The sequence below is a fragment of the Colletotrichum siamense genome, assembly GCF_013390195.1.
Source record: "Colletotrichum siamense strain Cg363 chromosome Unknown KSG_Cg363_contig07, whole genome shotgun sequence".
NCBI lineage: Eukaryota > Fungi > Ascomycota > Sordariomycetes > Glomerellales > Glomerellaceae > Colletotrichum > Colletotrichum siamense.
Genome location: NW_023501020.1, coordinates 288,401 through 309,909, shown reverse-complemented (window position 1 = coordinate 309,909; position 21,509 = coordinate 288,401). Strand labels below are relative to the sequence as shown.

The window sequence follows — 21,509 nt, the reverse complement described above, 5'->3', positions numbered from 1 at the left end:
AGATTCGGGATGAGACCGGGACATGGTGGTAACCGCAGTCTCGATGGCAGTTTCTACTATCTGTTGGTTTACCGGAGGCTGCTCGATGTAACAAAGATGGACATCCAATCAGCTCCCTCAAGCCTCCTTCTCCCCCGCCATCTTCTTCTCGTCCCTCCCCTGATGAAGCGTCGCCGCAACCTTGCTCGTCAGATACTTATCCACATCAGGCAGACACAGCGCACACGCAACCGCGACAACAGAAAATCCAATATTCGCAAAGAACACAGTCCTAAACGCGTCCGCGCTAGCCTCCTGGTACGCCCTCGTACCCGCCGCCTGAATCGCATCCGTCAGCCCCTTCACGCCCCCAAACTCCCCCGTCGCGAACCCGGCGATGAAGTCCGCCACACTCGCCTCGGGCAGCCCCGCGCCCACGACGGCGGCGGGCACGCGCGCGGGCACCGTCTCGGCGAGGCGGTTGCTCAGGATGACGTTGTAGACGGACGAACCCACGGCGCTGATGAGGAAGCGGATGCTGCCGGCCATGCCGCTCGCGCCGCCGAGGTTGAGCTGGTCCGGCGCGGCGAGCGTGGTGATGGAGATGGAGAGGCCCTCGACCCAGCCGACGAGGAGGACGCCGAAGCAGACGAGGACAGTGGCGCGGGTGGGCGTGTCGGGCCCGCAGGTCGCGACGGAGGCGAAGCAGACGCCGCCGAGGAGGGCGGTGATGACGCACTGCCACTTGAGGCGGCCGATGTACTTCCCGGAGAAGCCGCCGACGATCTGGCCGACGAGGGTGAAGAGGGCGACGAAGGAGGAGAGCAGGGGCCCGAAGAAGGGGCGGTTGACGGGGTCGGCGTAGAGGACGGTGACCATCTGCGGCCAGACGAGGGCGAAGGCAAAGTAGACGCTGGCGGCGAGGCCGGAGAGGATGGCGGAGGCGACCCAGCCGAGGTTGCGGAAGTAGCGCATGGGCACGAAGGGCTCGCGGAGGGCGGCGAGGGATTCCCAGGCGACGAAGGCGGCGAGGGCGGCGACGCCGACGACGATGGTGGCGATGACGCTCGCGGAGGACCAGGGGTAGACGACGCCGCCCCAGTTGAGGCCGAGCATGAGGACGAGCAGGCCGCCGGTGTAGAGCAGGGCGCCCGGGTAGTCGAAGGCGCGGACGTAGGACCAGATGCGGGCGTGGGCGCCGTGCTTCATCTTGAAGGTGGGCGGGTGGTAGAAGAGGACCCAGCAGGCGAGGGAGGCGGCGTTGATGGCGATGAGGATGTAGTAGCAGCCGCGCCAGCCGATGTGGGGGTGGTACTGGACGAAGGCCTGGGCGATGACGGGGGCGAAGCCGGAGCCGGGGATGCAGAAGACGTAGCAGACGGCGTTGGCGGCGAGGCGGTGCTTCATGGGGACGAGCTCGCCGACGACGTAGTAGAAGGAGAGCTGGGTGGAGGCGGCGATGCCGATGATGGTGGTGCCGCCGATGAACATGTTGACCGAGGTTGCGGTGGCGGCGACGATGCTGCCGACGACGCCGAGGGCGGCGCCGGCGATGAAGACGGGGCGCCGGCCGAAGATGTCGGTCACGCGGCCGATGATGGTCAGGCAGACGGCCGAGGTGAGGGTGTAGACAAGGGCTGCCCAGACGATGTTTGGGTCCTTTGACGGGGTGTTAGTGAGGTTGAAGAGAGGAGTAAAGGGGAAGAGGACGTACCGGTCCGATGTCTGCGTTGATGACGGTGAGGATCGGGGCTGCGTAGGCGAAGCCGCAGACGCCGGCGAGGAGGCCGAGACCGATGGCCGTCATGGAGCCGAGGAAGAACTTGCTGCGGAAGTAGTCATCGGGGAGGCAGTCTTGGTCGATTTCGTCGAGGTGGGTGCTGTCCGAGTCGAGGGAGGAGGGCCCATGTTCACGGACGTGGACGGCTTCCTCGTCGTGAGGCTTCTTCGTCTCGGGATGATCCATGGTTGAGTATCGGAGAGGTTAGATGGATGGTGGGATGGGACGGCCACGGCAGACGGGAACTCGCGACATTTTGATCTCTTTGAAAGCACAAGAAATAGGCATTCAGAAACAAGGGTCCAGGACGGGCGGGAGATCCGTCACCCAACAGCGTTGTATCCCGAGTGTGCTGTGTAACAGCTGAAGAGAGCCTTCTCATTGTCGAGGAGTTGAATAAGAAATCTGCCGGGGGCCTTCATTGGCTTGTGTAGCGAGGTGATATCAAGCCATGCCGTGCAGTCTGTTCGGTGAAAGTCACCGGCCAATGGGGGGTGGGTAACGGCTCTTGGTGGTTGCTGGGTGCATTTTCCCGATCGGGAAGGATAGCAACATTGAATAGGCTCGGCAAAGCATTGTGCATGGCCGTTCACCAGCCGGCTGAGACGCCCCCGAGTAGCAAACACCAGGGTCGTTGACATGTTTGTCGGGGGCTGTTGGGGCTGCGCCGTGTGGTGTTGGGGGATGCTGGAGCGGATTCCGCGAACTGTCTAGCGGTGAGCTTGCTTGGACCCGGATATTTGGGATTATGGGATTCTAGAAGGCCATGTTTGGCGAGCGCACGTGGAAATACGGGTTGCTGCTTGGGCATTCTGGACCGGATCTGCGGGCTTGGTCGGGGGTTCCGTTGCATATGCAGAGTGCTTTCGGATGTTTCGCTTAGGAAGTTGCATTCGTGCGTGTCTATCTTTGAGCGTGGTCCATCATTTCCTGATCTAGGCTTTGGGAATGAGAAAACTTGCGCGGGGGCTATGTCGTCTCGCATGATTGCGGGTTTTTTCCGTCTTGACGGGCTTCGAAGAGTCGGCGATACTGTTGATTCCCGGGAAACTTGATGTCATCTCTCCGCGTTCAAGTTCAGTGCCTCGAGATGACTCGATGAATCGTTCTTCCGAGGCTGTTCAAGAACGTTCCTACTCATAACCCTTTCCCATCCTTGGGACTGGTAACGAGATTTATGGCCCTATATTCCCCACGCATCTCTGACGACGGAGATCAGCAACCAAAATACCCTTGTATTCTAGGTTGGTTTTTGAGAATGAAACCCACTGGGATGTCACTGGTAACGTTTGACTATTTCCAACCCAGATAGACAAACTGGACGAGAATAACGACCAAATGTGCTGTGGCGTAGTACCATCTCCATCCAAACCGCATCAGAAAGGAAAGTGCTGTGATGATGCTCCAGGCCGAGAGGGTTGTGAACAACAAGATACCCACGAGTTTCAGACGAAGCTTTGAAATTCGCCGGTCGTCGATGTTGAGGCCCAAGGTTACCGCAACAAAAATATTGATAGGCTGTACAAAAAAAGCACAAATGGCCGCTTGCTTCAGAATGTTTGACGGTTTGTAGAAGAGCAGCAACACAAAAACCGTTACTACCAAGAAGAACAGATGCAGACACACGATCCACATGACGCTCGTCAGCCAACGCGACTGCGAAAAGTAGAATGACAACGAATTTCGCACATCCGCATGTACCGATCTCATAAAAGTGGCTTGATTCAAAAGTGCCACGATTTCGCCTTCACTTCCCACGCTTATGGTTAACGATCCATTCTGAGGTAATAAAATATTAACTTCTTGAGGTCCCGCCCCCCCACGAGATTGCCGCAAGTCGTTCAGTGGGACTGCTTGCAGGCTGTTCTGATTCGATGTTGAGGATTCTTCACTTGCGGTTTCTTTCGATTCGATTTCCCGTATTATCCTTGATATTCGACTTGGAACTGCTGGGTCAGTCGTTTGCCTTGTCAAAATCTCTGTGTTCTCATCAACGCCTGTCCTTGTGATCTCGAAAGAAGGAAATGTGAGGCCTTACCATTTCTGTAAGCCGTTAACAGGGTTATGACTTGACAATCTAATCCTCTACCATGTTCTCGTTTTTTGACTTCTTTCTGGGTCTGTGTCGCAACGAGTATGGACACGCCGATTGTCGCCAAGGGCCCTAAAAGAAGGAAAACAGGTAAGATCTGCCCGAACCCCCATTGGTTTTCAGAGTCGTTGATCTTAACTGAACCGCGTGCCATCAATAGGCGGATTGTTCCCCAGAGCAAGGATATTAGAAGCCAGAACAGCTATACATCTTACATGTTAGGCGATATACATGAGTGGGAAACATGAGCGCCACTCACGTCAGCTAACTCGGACAACATTATCTCCAAATATAGCTTCGTCACCAAGTAAGAGGAAGTCATCAAGTCTAAGGGCCTTAAGATTGCCAGCAGTCTTCTTTTGGGCGGCGTATTTCCAAAGCGTCGGTGAGCCTTTGCAGTGGCAGTGAGACAGTGCGCTAACCAACGGGCTACCCTTCCTCTGATCGTGTCCTTCGTGATCTCCGATAGTGTGCGGAACATCTTAATAGATCGGCTGACAAAGTTCAAAATCAATAGGCCAATTGATATCATAGACGACTCGTACGAGTTGGTTGCAGTGATGGGTTCGACTCCCCTAGGATGAATACATCGGTAGCCATCTGCAGGTATACCTGAGTATCGTTCATCTTTGCATATACGAGAATTCCACACGGCTTGCGCGGTGTTGTGGCTGAAAAAGCACCTGGCATTCGAAGATGGCACGCTTGCTGTACTTTCCCAGGGAGCGTCCCAGTTGAAATAACTCGTAGGTACCATGGCCGTGATCAATGCGGCTAGAAGTACGGCCATCAATACCATTCTGTAGTTGCGCTCCGTTTGGTTACGATACAGATGAGCCCGAAGAGCTGACAGGCAAGCCGCGTGTGTTAGATTCGAAAACCAGGCCAAGTAGCTGATCAGTTCCCAGTGGTACGCCGACATATAACATGAGAGACTGATGAAACCGCTGAGGAGAATCCCCAGGCCGGTTAGAAGCTGTATGTCGCACATGCTGAGAAGTATCTGTTCAATAAGTTCATTTAGCGCCGATCTTGAACATCACTATTGGAGACCGGATGGCTAAACAGTGTAACTACCTTGTTGAAAGCCATTGTCCAGCGTGAACGCGAGTCGTGACCAAGCCTTTTCCTAAGACCTGCAAACATGGCAATCGTTTTCACATCAATAACATTTGATTTCCAAATATGCTTTTTGCCGTATCGTAGGCCTCGGTCTGGATTTTCAAGCGGATCGGTGGCAGGGTCAAAGACAAGGCAGTACCGAAACGTTGCCAGGATCACCACAAGCCATGCAGTCCCCAGAAATCCAATCACTACCTGAAAAACGGAGCCATCGTCAGTTTTGGGACATGGATCTCTTTCACATTGATCACAACTTACCCCAACACCTCCGACGTCTGGATTAGGCTCCAGGTCATCGGGAGGTTCTAGGCACCCCTTGACGCAGTTCGGGTTGGCAGGTTCCCGACGAAAGAGCTGAGCGGCGTCCATTCTACAGGGCAATGAAAATAATGAACCTGTACCTATGATTACCAGGAGATGTGCAGATGAAGAGATTGTTGTTCTAGATAGGTTACGAGAGGGAAAGGGGGGATAGGATGGTATTCCCGGGATTATGAGTAAGACTAAGACAGGCGTGTTGTCACGTTTCTTCTTCACGCTTACATCCCCTTCAATTGTTTGTTACGAGACATGATCCATTTGCGTCATGTAATTGATGCTTCGTAGAGTGCCCGTGTAAGGGAGAGCTTGCCTACGTCATGCTTATCTTGGCGATATTTGGCTGAACTTCAGCCGCAGCCTTGCCAACATCCTACTTCCACCGTGGCTGGTGATCAGGAGGACTGGAGTGTGCACCTCCCTGTTGCGTTTTGGTGAGTCCTGAATTAGGATGCCTTTCAAGTCACCGAAAAGATGCATCGAGATTAGGAATTTCAGACTCGCTGTTGGAGTAACGCTTCCGACTTCCCAAGTCAAATCCCACAGTTGCAACTTTGGACACGGCATACTTCCATTCTTCTTTGTAGAAGGCTCTGGGTGTCTCATTAGATGCTTAGGGTTTAAGGCTGTTATTGAAATAAGGTGAATATGTAGCTTGCTCAACAGCCAGATGGACGAAGACCGAGGCACGGGGCTGGGGTGTTTACTATTCACATAATTCGACTACAGGAAGTCGGCAATTTATGCTACCAACAATCCCGGGAATAAATCCGATTCATTGTTTGCCAGGTCCTTCTGCGTAAAGCGAACGTTGATATGCAGTCCAAGATGCGGGGTAGTTGGTCTTCAGTCCCGTCGGCATGCGATGACACTGGTTGCGCAGACTGATTATTATTCAACCCCGATTCCGGTGGTACCGAGGTCAGCTACAGCAGGCATAACATCAAGAAACAGCTTGAGGTCGGAATGCCATTCATAGTTTGCTTTATCCTTAGCATCTCTCTTTTCCTCTGCACCTTGTATGCTGTAAGCAAATTATTATCAACATGAACGTCAAAGCTAGTCAGCCCCCTACTTCGTACACTTCTATCAATCATGACAACATATCATTCTCTCATGTTCCAGCCAACTCACCAACGGCAACGAAGCTGGTCGTGGTGACGCTCAACCGTCCCGAGAAGTACAACGCTATGACACTGGACATGTTTCTCACCCTCGAGTCCTTCTTCAACACGGTCAGCGAGGATGACAGAGTACGTGCGGTAGTCCTGACAGGCGAAGGTAAAGCCTTCTCTGCTGGAGCAGATCTGATGTAGGGTTCATGGGTATGGTCGCTTTGAAAGAGACTGAGGACTCCATGAATGAGTTTAGAGACTGGTAAGCATCTCGTCAGACATCAGCTGCGAAACGTGGTTCATTGACGAATTGCAAAAGGGGCGGCCGACTTGCACTTGCCATCTCAAACTGCAAGAAGCCCACGATCGTGGCTTTCAATGGATCGGCCGTGGGTGTAGGCCTCACCATGTCTCTTCCTGCCGCCATCCGGGTTGCTTGGGAGGGTGCCAAAGTCGGCTTTCCTTTTGCTCGTCGTGGCTTGGTCCTCGAGTCGTGCAGCGCCTTCTTCCTCCCCCGACTCATCGGACTATCCAAGGCGAGCCACGTCACGACCACTGGAGATGTGTACCCCGTCGCCGATCCACTCGTCAACGGGCTGTTCTCCAAGCTTCTGCCCACACCTCAAGACACAGTCGAGTACGCACTCAGGCTAGCGGAGGACATCGCGGAGAACACGTCCCTGGTTAGCACAAAGATGATGCATGACATGATGGTGTACTGTCCTCCAACACCCGAGGAGGCACATATCTTGGACTCCAGAATATTTGTCCAGATGGCTGGGACGAACGACAACATTGAGGGCGTGAAGAGCTTCTTGGAGAAGAGGAAGCCCAAGTTTACGGACACGGTCAGTCGCGAGAGTATGCCATTCTGGCCTTGGTGGAATCCGAGGACGGATGATCGTCAGATTGTGAAATTCGAGAATGCTGCTAAGTTGTGATACTATCATAGGCGTCATTAGCTATGTTTGTTTTGCCAATGATGAAGAGCGAGTTTAGGCCGGATCTGTTGACCATTGTTCATTCAGGGAGATGAATAGAAACAATCAAGAGTCAATTGTGTTGATTAACGTATCTACAGGATCAAAATGGATGCGAGAAATGTACCATCGGCGCAAAACAGCCACATCGGTAGTGATCATAGTCGTCATGAACGTCGCGTTGCAGAGACGCGCTCTTTAGTTCCCCACTAAGACGAAAACCCCCCACTAGTTCCGATCATCGAGGGGTGATCTCCCGGCGCAATCGCTAATCTGTAGGCGGCCATCAGCTAATTTAGTGGACAAAGAGGGTCGGCCGGGGATGACCTCATCAAAACTCAATGTCACAGCGTCATAGACACGCGAAGTGACACGGGTCTCAGCCCATATTTGAGCTTCCAGCATTCCGGGGGGCATCCATGCTGCAGAAGAGGGAGCTATTCAAAGCAAGGGAGCACAGCCTTTCCTCTCCTCATTTTCATGGCAACCCAAACATTCGACCGTGATCTTGAGCAGAACGGCTCCGAAAACATGGCGCAGAACGGAAACACTGGCAAAGATGGGCGCAAGAGGGTCCTTGTTGTTGGCGCTGGCGCAGCTGGGTAGGTGATCGTGACCGCGAGCTCGAGACCGAGATCGGATGAATGTTTACAGCGTGCAGCATGTCGACGGCATACCATCTTTCGAACCACCCCGACAAGTTCGACGTTACCCTGATCGACTCGGTCGACTACTGCGGCGGACAGGCTTTCTCGATCCCTCTCGACAAGGAGCGACATGGCGCGAGCTGGTTCAATCAAGGAGTCCAGGGTGGAAGCTACATCTTCCACCATACGCTGACCATGTTCGCCCGACAGGGCTATCACGCAGACCCAGTAAAGCTCCAGGTCTCCTTCGGCAAGGATGAGAAATTTTGGTCGAACGTGTTTCCCACCGAGTTCATGGTGAAGCACCAGAAAGAAGTTCAAAGGCTCGCCTTCATGCTCAAGTTCATGCGCTGGTTCGAAGTCTTCTTCGCCTTGATGCCGCTCAAGATTCTCTTCAAGCTGTTCCGCTTCTCCGACGAGTTCACAAATGTTATCGGCCTGCCAATGACGGCCTTGTTTCTTGGAACGGGCAATGCTACGCCGGAGGTGCCTGCCATCATGTTAGAACGACTCTGCACTTCGCCAACCTACGGCATGTGGTACCCTCCCGACAAGCACAGCGTCGCCTCGAACCTCCCTCCCATGGTCGTCTTCCCCAACTTCAGCGACTTCTACCAGACTTGGAAGAAGGACCTCGAAAGCCGTGGAGTCACTGTCCGCCTGTCCACCGAACTCACCGAGATCGTACACCGAAACAAGCGCGGGGTGCTGGTTAAGACGAAGCCTCGCACTCCAGTCAAAGATGGCCACAATCCCAATGGAGGCGATCCAGATGCACCTGAGTCCGAGGAGCACTACGACGATATCGTCATGTGCGTCCTCGCTGACACTGCGAAGAAGATTTTGGGCAAGACGTCATCCTGGCGCGAACGCAAGGTCTTGGGAGCCGCGACATTCTCCGACGACATCACCGTCACCCACAACGATGCCGATTACATGAAGAAGTACTATGAAAACTTCTACGATGAGTCCAAGGCGGTCAAGGCTCTCGGAAACAAGCGTGAGATTGATCAATCCTCGCGTCTGGAGTATGCAAAGGACAACTTCAGGCCCATGTATTACATCCGCATGTACGACGACGACCTCTCCAAGCTGGAGATGTGTTTCGACACTACCAACTACCAGTCTCAGTTCCCCGAAAAGGTTCCTTTTGAGCAGCACGTTTTCCAGACGATCTACCTGAACAAGAACCGCGACCGGAAGCACTGGACCGACGACCAGATCAACAAGGACAAGATCATCCGCAGCGATTGGTGGCACCAGCTCTGCCACTCATGGACCCATTACGCTTTCGTCGTGCCCTGGATCATGTTCCTCCAGGCCAAGAGGCGTATTCGCTTTGCAGGTTCATGGACGTTGGTCAATGCTCACGAGATCGCCATCATGTCTGGCATTGCTGCCGCTGTGGACATGGGTGCTGACTATCCGGAGGACCTTGAGCATGACAAGTTCGCATTGCTTTGTTTCAGGCTGTACTACCTCCTCTCGTATGGCAAGTGGTATAGAAGGAAGTTCAAGAACAGCAAGAGTCAGAAGGCGAAGGATGGTGCTGCCTGGGCTTCCGGACTTTATGGCAGCGTTTACCAGGGCCCTGGAGTGACCAAGACAGAGCGATTGACATGGAGAGAGGAAGTGAAGGCAGGCCGGAGTACTGAAAACTTGGCGGATGGAAACAACGGGCGAAGCCAGCCGTAGACGTCCACCGTGAATATCGATACTACCGCGACTAGTTGCACTTATATTCCCATTTGTGTGGACTTGATCGCAAATGATGAGGATGTTTGGTGTTCATACATAGGTCATCTTGTTAATGGCATTCTCACGGTATCTTGCATTCCAAGCACACTCGTGAGAACAAATGTAAGCAAGTATTCTCAATGCTCATCAATGACATTCTTACACTCAGTCAACAAATGACTATCTACAAACTGGTGCAGCTATGTGGTATTGCTAAAAATGCATGCTCGACAGGAGATCGACTTTCTCGCGCCTGTGTTTTCGCGACTGTGATCATCACAGGGTGTCCTTCCAGAGAACATCACCCAGGGCAAGTTCTTTAGTGGCCCATTTGTTCCTGCATCTCCGATTACCGCCGGTCGACCGGATTGTCCTTTCGTATTTACAATTTCCCAGTGGACATTTCGTAATCGTCACTGATAGGCTTTGATGGAGCAAATGATTCGAATCCCTTCACTCCGTACTTGGCGGCAAGCGGGCCGAGCTCGATCAATCCGGCGATGATGATACCGATGCTGACCTCAATGGCAGACCAGGTGAATACAGGCGCCGCATCCACTGTGATACTCATGAGTTTCATTCGGAGGACTTGGGGAGAGGGGGGGAACACATACGAAGCTGGTCATCGGAGCCCTTCAATTTGATGAGTGCGATCAAGCGGATGACGTTCGCGATTGTCGCGCTGGACATTATTTTAGCAGGCGCAAGAGCATAAACGTTGGGGAGAACTTACAGAATTCCCAAACCAAAGATGCCGTAGATGTACATCTTCAGCCTCGAGTTCAGGCCTCTTCCTCTCATCATGATGAACGGGGACACCATAAGGAGGATATCCAAGATTGCTGTGACGATGGACAATGCGTAGCCCATGTACAGCTGTCCGACAAGCGGCAAGCACTCTCCCTTTACGGAAGGGTCGAGCAAGTTCCACGCCTTGTCGATCGGCTTGCATTGGACAAGCAGGTAAATGATGAAGGCGAGACTGATGGCTACGTCCATGCCGATGGAAGTCCAGAAGAGAATGTTGAGAACTTTTGAGCGCGACAGATGGATGAACGTCATCGCAATGCTGCCCTTCATGGCGGATGTGAGGACAACATAGATGATTTCCAGGAAGAACAGCGCCTTGAGCGCTTGCGTGATTCCACTTGTGCCATTGCTGAAAGCGTCCGCAAGTGATCCACCGATGCCACCCAAGACTCCCATAATCGCTAGACCGTAGAGCGCTCCAAACGCGGCCTGCGAACGGGCTCGAGGTTAGATCAGCTTTGCGCAAAGAGAATTGGGACACACACCCATGCGGTTAATAGCAACCCATCGTTGGGCTTGAAGGTCCTTGCGATGGCTACTCGGGTGTAGAGGCGCAGGCCAACGAAAACAGTGTTGAGAACTACTAGAAGCGCTCCTATCCCGATGAGGGCCTTGCCCGTGCTACCGATCGCCATGTCGAGGCTTCGAGTATGTCGTCGGCTGGAGAGAAGTCGAAAGAAGCAGCTAGCACGAATGAAGGTCTGGTTTCCAGACCAGATGTGACCGTCGAGGTGCCGATATGCGTGCTGCGATATAAGTCCTACCGGAGGTGATGTTTTCGCGACAACGCAAGTGGACTTGCGATAGATTTAAAAATCACCTTTCAAGAAGAACACGAGGCGAACGACACGACGCAAACACAAATCACCACGACAGCACAGATGACGGATCTGGCACACAAAGCTTCGCTGCACGGGCACCTGATTGGGGGGATGGTATTCGTATTAGAGTGCGAGACTGCGTGTTGGAGCTCGCATGGTTTCGTGGGGTGTTTCAGAACATTGAGATGGCAAATTATCCAGATTGTTGTCTGACCGAAGCTGGGATGGCCTAGATACCGCGATACCTGACACTCAGCACCATCTCCAGTCCAAGATGACAGAAAATGGGGTACAGAATTAGCAAGAACTGGACGGGTGGCGGCGACACCATCTTCTTGATATGTCCAAAATGCGATGCCGAAAATGGGCGATCATGGAAGAGGTGCGGGCCGACGCGGTGCTGTCGCAGTGGGCTTCGATGCTAACCACGCGGTTAGCGCTCGGCAATCTTGATCCGCTCGCATCGTTCGCCGGTGACATTCAGTGTCGGAGCCGTGATGGGCAGCGGCAAAGGCCGCCAACCAGGAATGTCTGCCCACTTGGCACGAGTAGACATGCCGCATCACCGGATGTGAGCGACGGTCATGTGACTTGGGCTGCCTGTCCTCCAATTCGAGGTGCAGGATCTTCCTTGGGCGTCGTTCGTAAGTTGACGACCGCAAAAGGCAACGAAGGAAGATTACGAACAAGAAAATTCAAATAAGTTGACTGCGTACATATACGTTGTCATGGCATTTTTGTTCTTCACAAATGCCCCACTCCATCGTAGATACGAATACAGTCAGTTGCTACGTAGACTGCATAAGCCTCGTATTGTGCGTTGCTGACTCTTACTAGACGAGGGGTTCAACTGCGCAGTCGTAACAGAGGTACATGATGCCGCCGGATGAGGTGATCGCGGGCTGTAGCGGCAAGCACACTAACCTATTTGAGGCAGCTTGTACTTGGCGGGTGTGCGTGACAATGTTGTTTAATTAACTTGTATGTCGCAATAACAAAAGGACCCAGCTATGTTTGCTGACAGGTGGGCACTGTGAGCAGTAAAGCAAGCAATCATGTTCCATTCTGATGGATTACCATGTCTGAATAACTTGGCTGTCGCAATACCTGATAGGATAGATAGCATGTAAACTAACTCTAGCCCCAGCTTCTGGCCGTTGCTATCCGCATGCTATCCGGATTTAGGGTCAGGCCATGTGGTGTCGTTACATTTTAATGGGGCCTGAGGTGGGTTTGGTACAAACACGGATTACAGCCCCATGTTTTCACGATGAGAACTTGCCTTGTAGAAAGTGACACCGATAGATTTTCGCCTAGAACCTGTCGTGGAGTTCTTCAGGTGGAGCTCCGCCGTCAACAAAGCTGCCGGGGAATTAGGACGGATGACAGTTGGTGGGCTGGCGGCTGCGGTTACGCTTTCTCTCGGGCATTGGGCGGACAACCGTCTTCCCCCGTAGTCCGCCCATGTGTTGTCTAAAGGATTGCTGGAACGATGATGGACAGATTTCTGTCAGAGTGCGACGGGCGGAGCAACGTTGAGCGGGGAATGGCCCCAACGAACGAATATATCTCTCGCTCTTTCACTCTTTGGGATACTTTACCGCCGACATCAAGATTTCCCATCCACACGAATAAGCCAAGAAAAGATTTGTGGAGCATTGGGTTGAGGAGCGCCCAAAGTTTGCTGTTTCATGGTGACTGACAGCGCTGACCACCATTCCGATCTGGCGTTGCTTTACGGGATTCTCATGCGACAAAAAACCCTTTACTTCATAATGAGCCAACCACTTTACACCACGAAAGAAGACGCATGGCTGGTAAGTTCGAAATTCGGCTGTCTGGGGTAATCGACCTCCCACATTCCGAACGAACACCCAACAATCTGGTTAAGATTGATGATTAAGTTTAAATTCGAGATGTGCCATTCATACGACTCACGTCAAAGTCGGGCTGGGGCGGTAGCCGGCGGCTTCTGTCCCGCCTCCAGCTAGACGCACAGCGCGCGGAAACTACCGAAATTCAGCGAATCCAGAGGGACTCGGCGCCTGATACCTACATCATCTTACATCCTGTAGTGGCCACCTGCATAGAGTACGTTGGAGAAAATGACGCACCCTAGCCTATCGCAAGCTATCAACAGGTTGCAAGAACAGCCAGTCTTACGGGAAGGTTACTATGGACCACCTTTACCCTTCGCTAAACCGGAACAGGCGACTGGTTCATTGCCAACGTAACATTGACCATCGGTCCTCGGCCACCGACCCCATAGAGTCTAATACAGACAGTACGGGGCCAACGGGGCCGAAATGGAGCTAGCCGGCGGGATGCCTGCCGGCCCGCCAATACGATGACTTCGGTGTCTCGTATGGCATCAAGGTCAGACGGTACTTTTTCTTCAACTCAATGACTTAGAGGCTTGGCGAGGAGGGGTAGCTCAGTGAAGATGTCTTCAAGATGGATAAGATAATCTTATCTGATCTGCAGGATGCGTGGTATTCCCCGTCACACAAGACAACGTGCCGGCACCTGAGACTCGATCACCGCATGTAGACTCGGAGGAATTACCTAACGAGCTGGAGGGGTAAAGGCGTGATTGAGTCCGACAGCGGCGAACCCTTATGGGCAGGTACAGACAATGTAGACAAGAGGCGCAGGCCGTCTTGGCCATGTCGCCTGGGCCAAATCATGACAGATGACGGACGGGTAAATAAGGGACGGATCCCCCGGCTGTGTTCAAGTGCCGTGGACTAACGATCCATCTCCCGTTCCATCTCGATTTCTCTGCTTTTCCAGATACCCCTCCTGTTCTTCCTTTTCCCAAAATGGCGTCACCACAGCCTACTATCAACGAGCTCGCAGCCCAGATTGGCCAGCTCTCAGCCGACTTCACCAAATTCCTGGGCGACAACAAGATCCCCGAGCCTACTCTTGCCGCGGATAGTGTGCGAAGCTATAGTGGTCTGACGTCAGAGGCTTTCTTGCTTCGACAGAAGTTGATCGATACTTTGAAGGACCTGTCGTATCTGGTCGAAGGTCCTAGTGAGAGTGTTTTCAACTTTGCCCACAACGTAAGTCACGCCACCCCCGAGAGACATTTCCTGGAGGTTTGAGCAACATGAATAACATATTGCTTTACAGTACGGCCCCGACGGCGCAGCACTCAACGCCATTAACTACTTCGACTTTTGGTCGGCCGTCCCCCTCAACGGCGACGCGTCCTACGCCGATATTGCCAAGCATGTCGACCTGCCCGAGGAGGTTGTCCACCGCCTTCTGGAGCATGCCTATACCCTCCGAATCTTCGAGGAGACGGAACCGGGCAAGCCTCTCACCACTCGGGTGAGACACACTTCGCGGTCCGCGGCTGTTGCCCAAAATGAGGGTCTCCACGGACTCGTCTTCAACATCATGAACGATGCCGGCCCGCCGATGGCGTTCCTTCCTTACGCGCTGGACAAGTACCAGCGCGGCAAGAAAGAGCTCAAGGAAGATATGAGCGAGACTGCCTTTGGCATGTGGCAGAGAGGCGAGTTCTCCAAGGGCTACAAGACCTCTTGGGAGATGATGGAGGAGGACGGCGAGGGCGAGAAGAAGGGGTACCGCATGAGGACATTCGTCAAGTGGATGAACTACATCAAAGAGATCTTCCAGCTTGAGGGCATGGTCAGGGGCGCGTACGACTGGGGTAACGCTGGCGACCTCAGTGTGGTTGATGTAAGCCGCCTCTTTGAACTTTCACCTTACCGCATCAACTAACACAACACTAGCTCGGCGGTTCCGGAGGTCACGACAGTTTCGTTCTGGCCAAGACTTTCCCCAACCTCAAGATTACGGTCCAGGATCTGCCAGAGTGCCAGTCTTCTTTCGACAAGAACATCCCGGAGGAGCTGAAGGGCCGTGTGAGCTTCCAGCCCCATAGCTTTTTCGAGCCCCAAACCCTCCAGGCGGACGTGTACATGATCAAGCTGATCCTCCACGACTGGCCCGATGCCGAGTCCATCAAGATCATCCAGGGTCTTACGCCGGCATTGCGCCCGGGCTCCAAGGTTCTGCTTATCGACTATGTCGGCAAGCAGGGCACCGTTGAGGAGAGCGCTGCTGTCGCTGCGTCGATGCCTAGATCGATCCAACAGATGGGCACCTCCACGGATTTGAGAATGATGGGACTCTTTGGTACCAAGGAGAGACACGTTGACGCATGGAAGGGTATGTTCAAGAGGGCAGACGAGAGGTTTGAGGTTACTCGGTTGGAGGCGATCCCGTTGTCCTTCTTCGTCATCATCGAGGCTACATGGCGTGGGAACTAGACCGGTTATTTGATGAACAATGTGTTACGACTGCTTAGTACATATGGGAGGATGATTACTGCCAAAAGTTTTCAATTCATTTACACGATGCCTCTGAACTCTTCTTGTCTCCTCGGTCCCTGTGTCGTTTCAGGGTTGCAACCCGCTGCTACGGATAGATGGGCCCATCTAGAATTTCCCAGTCCCACAACTTCGGGATGGTTTCCGGATCCATCATCGTCCACCCAGCGTCCCACTCCGCCCCTCGCTTCACGATGCCCTCCATTCACCACACGCAACCTTCAAATGTTGTTTCCGCTCCAGATGAGTCATCAAACAACATGGTTTCGTGGTGTAGTTGGTTATCACGTCAGTCTAACAGATCGAGGTCCTCTGGACCCTCGCCTGGCTCACTGAAGGTCTCCGGTTCAAGTCCGGGCGAAATCATCCTATTGGGCGAATGGTTTAGTGGTATAATACTCGCTTAGCATGTGAGTGGTCCAGGGTTCGATTCCCTGTTCGTCCATCTTTTTGCTGTTGTGAAGCTTTTAATGATATGTTGTCGTATGGTTGGCGGCGATGCCCTCGTTTTTGGCCCTGAGGCGGCTAACACCGACTTCTAAACCCAGGATTGTGTTCCCCCTAATGCTCATAACTAAAGTTATCTGGGTAAATATGGGTCTTTCGCAATTGTAATATCTCTATCGACCATGTGAAAGTGCGGCGCCATCGCTCATGTGAACCTCAAAGAGACAGTCTGAAGTTTACATTTGCCGAACATCAAGCCCACACAAAATTGAGCTGGACAAACTGTAAATAATTGCGTTCCTGATTTCCAGTGAGATAGGTCCCACAGCTCACGGCGCAACGCCGTGCAGTCGGTGACAAAGCGGGACACACGGTGGCATCTGAAAGACCGGCCGTCACCTGAATCCGCTGGCCGAACCGCCGTGATTGGAGAGTCGAGGGTGGCAGACATGGGACGCGCGCCGGCGCACTCGTTAGCGCACTCGTCAATGCACCAGTGCATGGAACAAGCCTAGGGTCGGGATGAACTAGTCGAGTCGCTGCAACCTTCGAGTCTGCAGAAAGCATGGTAATTCTGTGACTAGAACCCGAAGGTGAGACCCGAGGAAGCACTTTGGGAAATCCGATTCACATTTTGGGACGAGATGGGACGGCCGGTGAGCGAAAAGTGGCGCCGTAGATGGGAGCTCTTCCGATGGCTTGCATTGTCAACGTGCATACGAAGGACTGGTGGCTGTGTGATTACTTGGGGCTAGCTTTCTCTCACTTGGCTGTTCTGTTCCAGATGATTGGTTTTGAGCAGCAGGACAGTCATCATCTTGAACAAAGAACGTGATGGGAATGACTGGCCTGAAGTCACCATTTCAGTGCTTGATCCAAACATATCCTGTCTGTAAAGCCATCCTTGGACCAGGCCGGTCCAGGCCGCCGTCCCGTCTCATCCTTCCCCTAACCATGAGCTGGCTTCGGCCAACCACCACCTGAACCTCCAGGATGTTAGCTTACTTGCGTGCGTTAGACGCAGTAGTCAGTCACCAGGCCGAGGTGGTAGAAGACCCTTAGCCAGCACTACATCCTGTCATCCACACAACCACGTCCTTCACCTAGCGTTACCTAGCGGCATCCCCAGCCGGACCAGGCTTGTCCCCGGCTCAGCCATGATTCTGCGTCTTAAAAGTACAGTTAATCTTGCGTGCGCGGTCATAAATGAAGCTCGTCCCCAAAACCTTCCAGTAGCGTTTGTCCCTTGACGCTGTCATCGTCAGCTCGCTCACGGGCCAATTTCTTGTGTTTGCTTTCTGATCCCGAGGCTCTGGAACTGGGACCATTCTTCACCGCCGCTCAACTGTGCCTCACACTCCCCGTTTCGTTACCAACCTGTCGGGTCAGCGAAAGAACGAGAAATGACAAAATAGAACCGGGGGACAACGTCGCGACGAAACAACAGCTCGGTCATATCGAAAGAGACACAACCCCGAGAGACGCAAATTGACGACCGGCATCGTTGGCCTTCGAGACATCAAATCCCAGCCGGACGGTAATTGAGAACGGGAGCGGAACGGGGCGAGTCGAAGCGAGAACATCGGAGGCGGATCGAACGAGCGACATGCGTTTTTGACAGCACCAACAGAAACACTTGCTTCTTGCCTCCCCCGTGTCGCTGAACCCCGTGCGACGTGCCACGGCGGCGAGCCAAGCCCGCCAGCAAGCGGCACAGCGAGTCTTACGGGCGAAACGACCAGGGCGGGTAGATTGAAATCGGAAGGATAGCGAGGAAAGATGACCGGCATCCTGTCTTCCACCGTCGGCTGCGCGTGGTTTCCCGACTCCTCGGGGTTACTGATCAAGTTGGTTGGACTGCCAATACTCGTTGCATTTCTGGTGTGGGAGTTCCGATCATGGTATCGGCTGAGAAAGATCCCCGGCCCTTTCCTAGCATCGGTTTCGGTTTTGTGGCAGTTGAAGAAAGCAGTTGGAGGGACTTACCACGAGCACTTGAATGACGTTGCTAGGAAATATGGTAAGCATTCTTTCCTGGTTTCCCTTTCATGGACATCTTTTGCGAAGGATAGGACCTCTGATTCAATGGCTTGGAACGTACACAAGCAACAAGACCATACCGACAACAGACGCTGATCAACACAATCACAGGACCCCTGGCGCGCATCGGCCCAAACGAGCTGCTATGCACTGACCCCGACTCACTGCGCAAGATGTCGGCCGTCCGCTCGCCATACACCAAAGGCGATTTCTACGATTCCGGCCGCATCACCCCCGGCGTTGATAATGTCGTCTCGATGCGGGATGAAGAGGAACATAAGGCCATGAGGGCACGCATGGCACCGGCCGTAAGTCATCCTCTTCTATCGATATCTCTCAAACATGCTACAGCGAAGCGAAGCAGGGGCGCTGCACCCTACTGCTAGTTATGTCAGTAGCTAACTCTCAAGATCGATAGTATGCTGCAAAGGAAAACGAGGGTTTTGGCTTCGAGACGGGCATCGACCGCCAGCTCATGAATTTCGTCCAATTGGTTGACCAGCATTATGTCTCTATCGATGCCGAGTTCCGACCGCTAGATCTCGCTGAGAAGACGCAGTACTTTGCGTTAGACGCTATTGGGGACATTTCTTTTGGCGGCGCGTTTGGATTCCTTGCAGAAGACAGGGATCTGTTTCGGTACATCGAGATCAACGAGTCGTCACTGCCCATCATGAACGTCGTCTCGGTGCTTCCATGGCTAGGTCGACTTGTTCACAAGTGGCCATTCCGTTTGATGTTGCCTACAGAGAATGATCAAATCGGCTTTGGGCGTTTGATGGGGTGAGTCGCACACCTCCCATACTCATGTACGCTGACTGACATGCTGCAGTTTCGCTAGGAACTATGCCGAAATGAGACTACAGCCTGGAGCGAAGCCCCAGAAGGATATGATGCAGGCCTTCATCAATCAGGGCCTCGACCTGAACGAGCTCATCCAGATCGTCTACATCCATATGTAATGCAAAACCAAAAATACACCCAGGGCATCTTAACTAACATCTCGAAAGGATTGCTGGCACCAATTCTGCCGCGCAAGCGATGCGCATGACTTTACTATCGTTGATAAATAATCCCGTCGCCTACCGCAGACTCCAGCGGGAAATCGACGGCGCCATAGCGGCGGGCTCAATCAGCTCTCCCATCACCAACTCCGAAGCTCTTAAGCTTCCGTACCTCCAAGCCGTCATTCGCGAGGGCCTGCGATTTTATCCCCCAGTAACAGGACTAGGGTTCAAGCAGGTACCTGAAGGCGGTGACGTGCTCAACGGCTACTACGTTCCCGCAGGCACACAAGTCGGGCAGAACTTCTTCGGCGTCGGTCGGTCACAGTGGGTTTGGGGCTCTGACGCCGATGTTTTCCGCCCTGAGCGATGGCTTTCGGCGAGTGCAGAGGAGCTGAAGCAAATGAACGCAGCCGTTGACACACACTTCGGCCATGGCAAGTACTCATGCTTGGGAAAGTCCATTGCCATGATGGAGCTGAACAAGGTTTTCGTCGAGGTATGTTTCCAATTCGTGGACTTTTATCAACGGTGGCTTACGTGACTTAAGCTGCTACGGAGATATGACTTCACTGTCATGAACCCCGAAAAGCCCATCAAGACGCTCAGTGCGATCTTCTTTGTCGCTCGAGACTTTTGGGTACGGCTCACGCGTCGCTCCGCCGAGACGTGGTGAACATGCTGTTTATAATGACGAACACTACTTGATGTAGCGATTGATGATGCATATTTGTATTTACGTGTGACAAGAACATGCACCGGTTGGTAAATGGACTGATACCCAATCTCAATGTATTTTTCCAACTCTTCCGTAACATTGAAGGCTGCGATAGTAACTGCAGCTTGTATTCGATACCACCCGACATTGTCAGTCAGACTCCCGGAGTAGTTTGACTTAGACGACTTGACACATCCTCATGGCATAACACAGCGTGGCATGCTTCGTTACATAGTGTTGAGGTCCTCAATTAATACGTGTTGCCAGATCCCAACGTATCTGATAGTTACGAATAAAGGCACAGACTCCACCGCGTATGCAAACTATCACACTGCGAAGCTACGCTCTAGTGCAGGGCTTCTGGCCAAGTCAAGGATTTAGAAGATCTCCTCCTCCTCTGCGTCGTTGGTGAGCTGAACGTCACGCTTGAAGATCTCCTCCTGCTCATCATCGTTCGTAAGCTGAACATCGCGCTTGAAAATCTCCTCCTGCTCGTCGTCGTTGGTAAGCTGGACGTCGCGCTTGAAGATCTCCTCCTGCTCGTCGTCGTTGGTAAGCTGGACGTCACGCTTAAAAATCTCCTCCTGCTCATCATCATTCGTGAGTTGGACGTCACGCTTGAAGATCTCCTCCTGCTCGTCATCATTGGTGAGCTGAACGTCGCGCTTGAAAATTTCTTCCTGCTCATCGTCGTTGGTGAGCTGAAGCTCGCGCTTGAAGATTTCCTCTTGCTCGTCATCGTTGGTGAGCTGGAGCTCACGAGCCTTCAAGCCCTTCCTGGCGGTCTCGGCGTCCTCAGGGTTCTCAGCGGCGAGAGCGTTGAGGATGGAGTTGACATCATCCTGGCGCTTGAAGATCTCTTCCTCCTCGGCGTCCTGGGTGAGCTGGAGCTCGCGCTTGAAGATTTCCTCCTGCTCGTCATCGTTGGTGAGCTGGAGCTCACGAGCCTTCAGACCCTTCCTTGCGGTCTCGGCATCCTCGGGGTTCTCGGCAGCGAGGGCGTTGAGGATAGCGTTGACGTCGTCCTGGCGGGCAACGAGAGAGTCGAGGGGCGCAGCGATGGCGGCGGCGGCCAGGGTAGTGAGGGCGACGGTGAAACGCATATTGGCGGTTGTGAGTGATTGTAAGGATTAAAGGATCGTAGATTGAACGATGTGAGCACAGCTCTGGAAGTTAAGATTTGAAGATTATCGAGTGGACCGGCACACACGGAGTTTGGACACTGCAGAGTAGGAGTTCGCACGAAGAATGAAGATGGTTATCGAGGAGGCATGGGTATTTCAATGTCTGGGCAGGCCAGATAGACGCATCGGGACGGATGGGGTGGGAGAGTTCTGGCAAAGTTTACCAGGCGGGTTTGCCGCACTGGTGCCGCGAGAGCCGACTCAGCGGATATCGAATGGCAGGCGTCGACTGACGTCTCTTGGCAACGCAAGCATTTTCATCCGAAACATCACGGTCTGGCGAACGCTTCGAGGCTTACCTGGTTGGGAGTGTTCTGGTGTTGCAGTTTCATGTGGGCGACGAATCGC

The 21,509-nt window shown here is 53.2% G+C and overlaps 8 protein-coding genes across 8 annotated transcripts; 4 read left to right on the top strand and 4 right to left on the bottom strand.

The window, feature by feature from the left end:
- Positions 1–117: 117 nt before the first annotated feature.
- On the bottom strand, positions 118–1,945 carry CGCS363_v010426 (Trichothecene efflux pump TRI12; the record flags this gene model as incomplete). The annotated part of the gene is made up of 2 exons (XM_036642275.1): positions 118–1,638; positions 1,694–1,945. 2 exons carry the CDS (start codon positions 1,943–1,945, stop codon positions 118–120), a joined length of 1,773 nt encoding a protein of 590 aa, XP_036492207.1.
- Positions 1,946–4,062: 2,117 nt separating this feature from the next.
- CGCS363_v010425 (uncharacterized protein) lies at positions 4,063–5,342 on the bottom strand (the record flags this gene model as incomplete). The annotated part of the gene is made up of 3 exons (XM_036642274.1): positions 4,063–4,854; positions 4,929–5,168; positions 5,232–5,342. The coding sequence occupies 3 exons, from the start codon at positions 5,340–5,342 to the stop codon at positions 4,063–4,065; spliced, it is 1,143 nt and encodes a 380-aa protein (XP_036492204.1).
- Positions 5,343–6,337: 995 nt separating this feature from the next.
- Positions 6,338–7,347, top strand: AFT3-1-0 (Enoyl-CoA hydratase AFT3-1; the record flags this gene model as incomplete). Its single annotated transcript, XM_036642273.1, has 3 exons — positions 6,338–6,572; positions 6,608–6,668; positions 6,726–7,347. 3 exons carry the CDS (start codon positions 6,338–6,340, stop codon positions 7,345–7,347), a joined length of 918 nt encoding a protein of 305 aa, XP_036492205.1.
- A 519-nt stretch (positions 7,348–7,866) lies between these two features.
- Positions 7,867–9,728, top strand: CGCS363_v010423 (uncharacterized protein; the record flags this gene model as incomplete). Its single annotated transcript, XM_036642272.1, has 2 exons — positions 7,867–7,988; positions 8,048–9,728. 2 exons carry the CDS (start codon positions 7,867–7,869, stop codon positions 9,726–9,728), a joined length of 1,803 nt encoding a protein of 600 aa, XP_036492210.1.
- A 424-nt stretch (positions 9,729–10,152) lies between these two features.
- Positions 10,153–11,215, bottom strand: CGCS363_v010422 (uncharacterized protein; the record flags this gene model as incomplete). The annotated part of the gene is made up of 4 exons (XM_036642271.1): positions 10,153–10,328; positions 10,385–10,452; positions 10,504–11,009; positions 11,066–11,215. 4 exons carry the CDS (start codon positions 11,213–11,215, stop codon positions 10,153–10,155), a joined length of 900 nt encoding a protein of 299 aa, XP_036492211.1.
- A 3,008-nt stretch (positions 11,216–14,223) lies between these two features.
- On the top strand, positions 14,224–15,708 carry AMT9 (O-methyltransferase AMT9; the record flags this gene model as incomplete). Its single annotated transcript, XM_036642270.1, has 3 exons — positions 14,224–14,469; positions 14,540–15,115; positions 15,169–15,708. 3 exons carry the CDS (start codon positions 14,224–14,226, stop codon positions 15,706–15,708), a joined length of 1,362 nt encoding a protein of 453 aa, XP_036492208.1.
- Positions 15,709–17,994: 2,286 nt separating this feature from the next.
- On the top strand, positions 17,995–19,935 carry lolP1-0 (Cytochrome P450 monooxygenase lolP1; the record flags this gene model as incomplete). The annotated part of the gene is made up of 6 exons (XM_036642269.1): positions 17,995–18,235; positions 18,367–18,563; positions 18,674–19,038; positions 19,088–19,213; positions 19,266–19,758; positions 19,810–19,935. The coding sequence occupies 6 exons, from the start codon at positions 17,995–17,997 to the stop codon at positions 19,933–19,935; spliced, it is 1,548 nt and encodes a 515-aa protein (XP_036492209.1).
- Positions 19,936–20,354: 419 nt separating this feature from the next.
- Positions 20,355–21,080, bottom strand: CGCS363_v010419 (uncharacterized protein; the record flags this gene model as incomplete). The annotated part of the gene is made up of 1 exon (XM_036642268.1): positions 20,355–21,080. The coding sequence occupies one exon, from the start codon at positions 21,078–21,080 to the stop codon at positions 20,355–20,357; it is 726 nt and encodes a 241-aa protein (XP_036491546.1).
- Between the last annotated feature and the right edge of the window lie 429 nt (positions 21,081–21,509).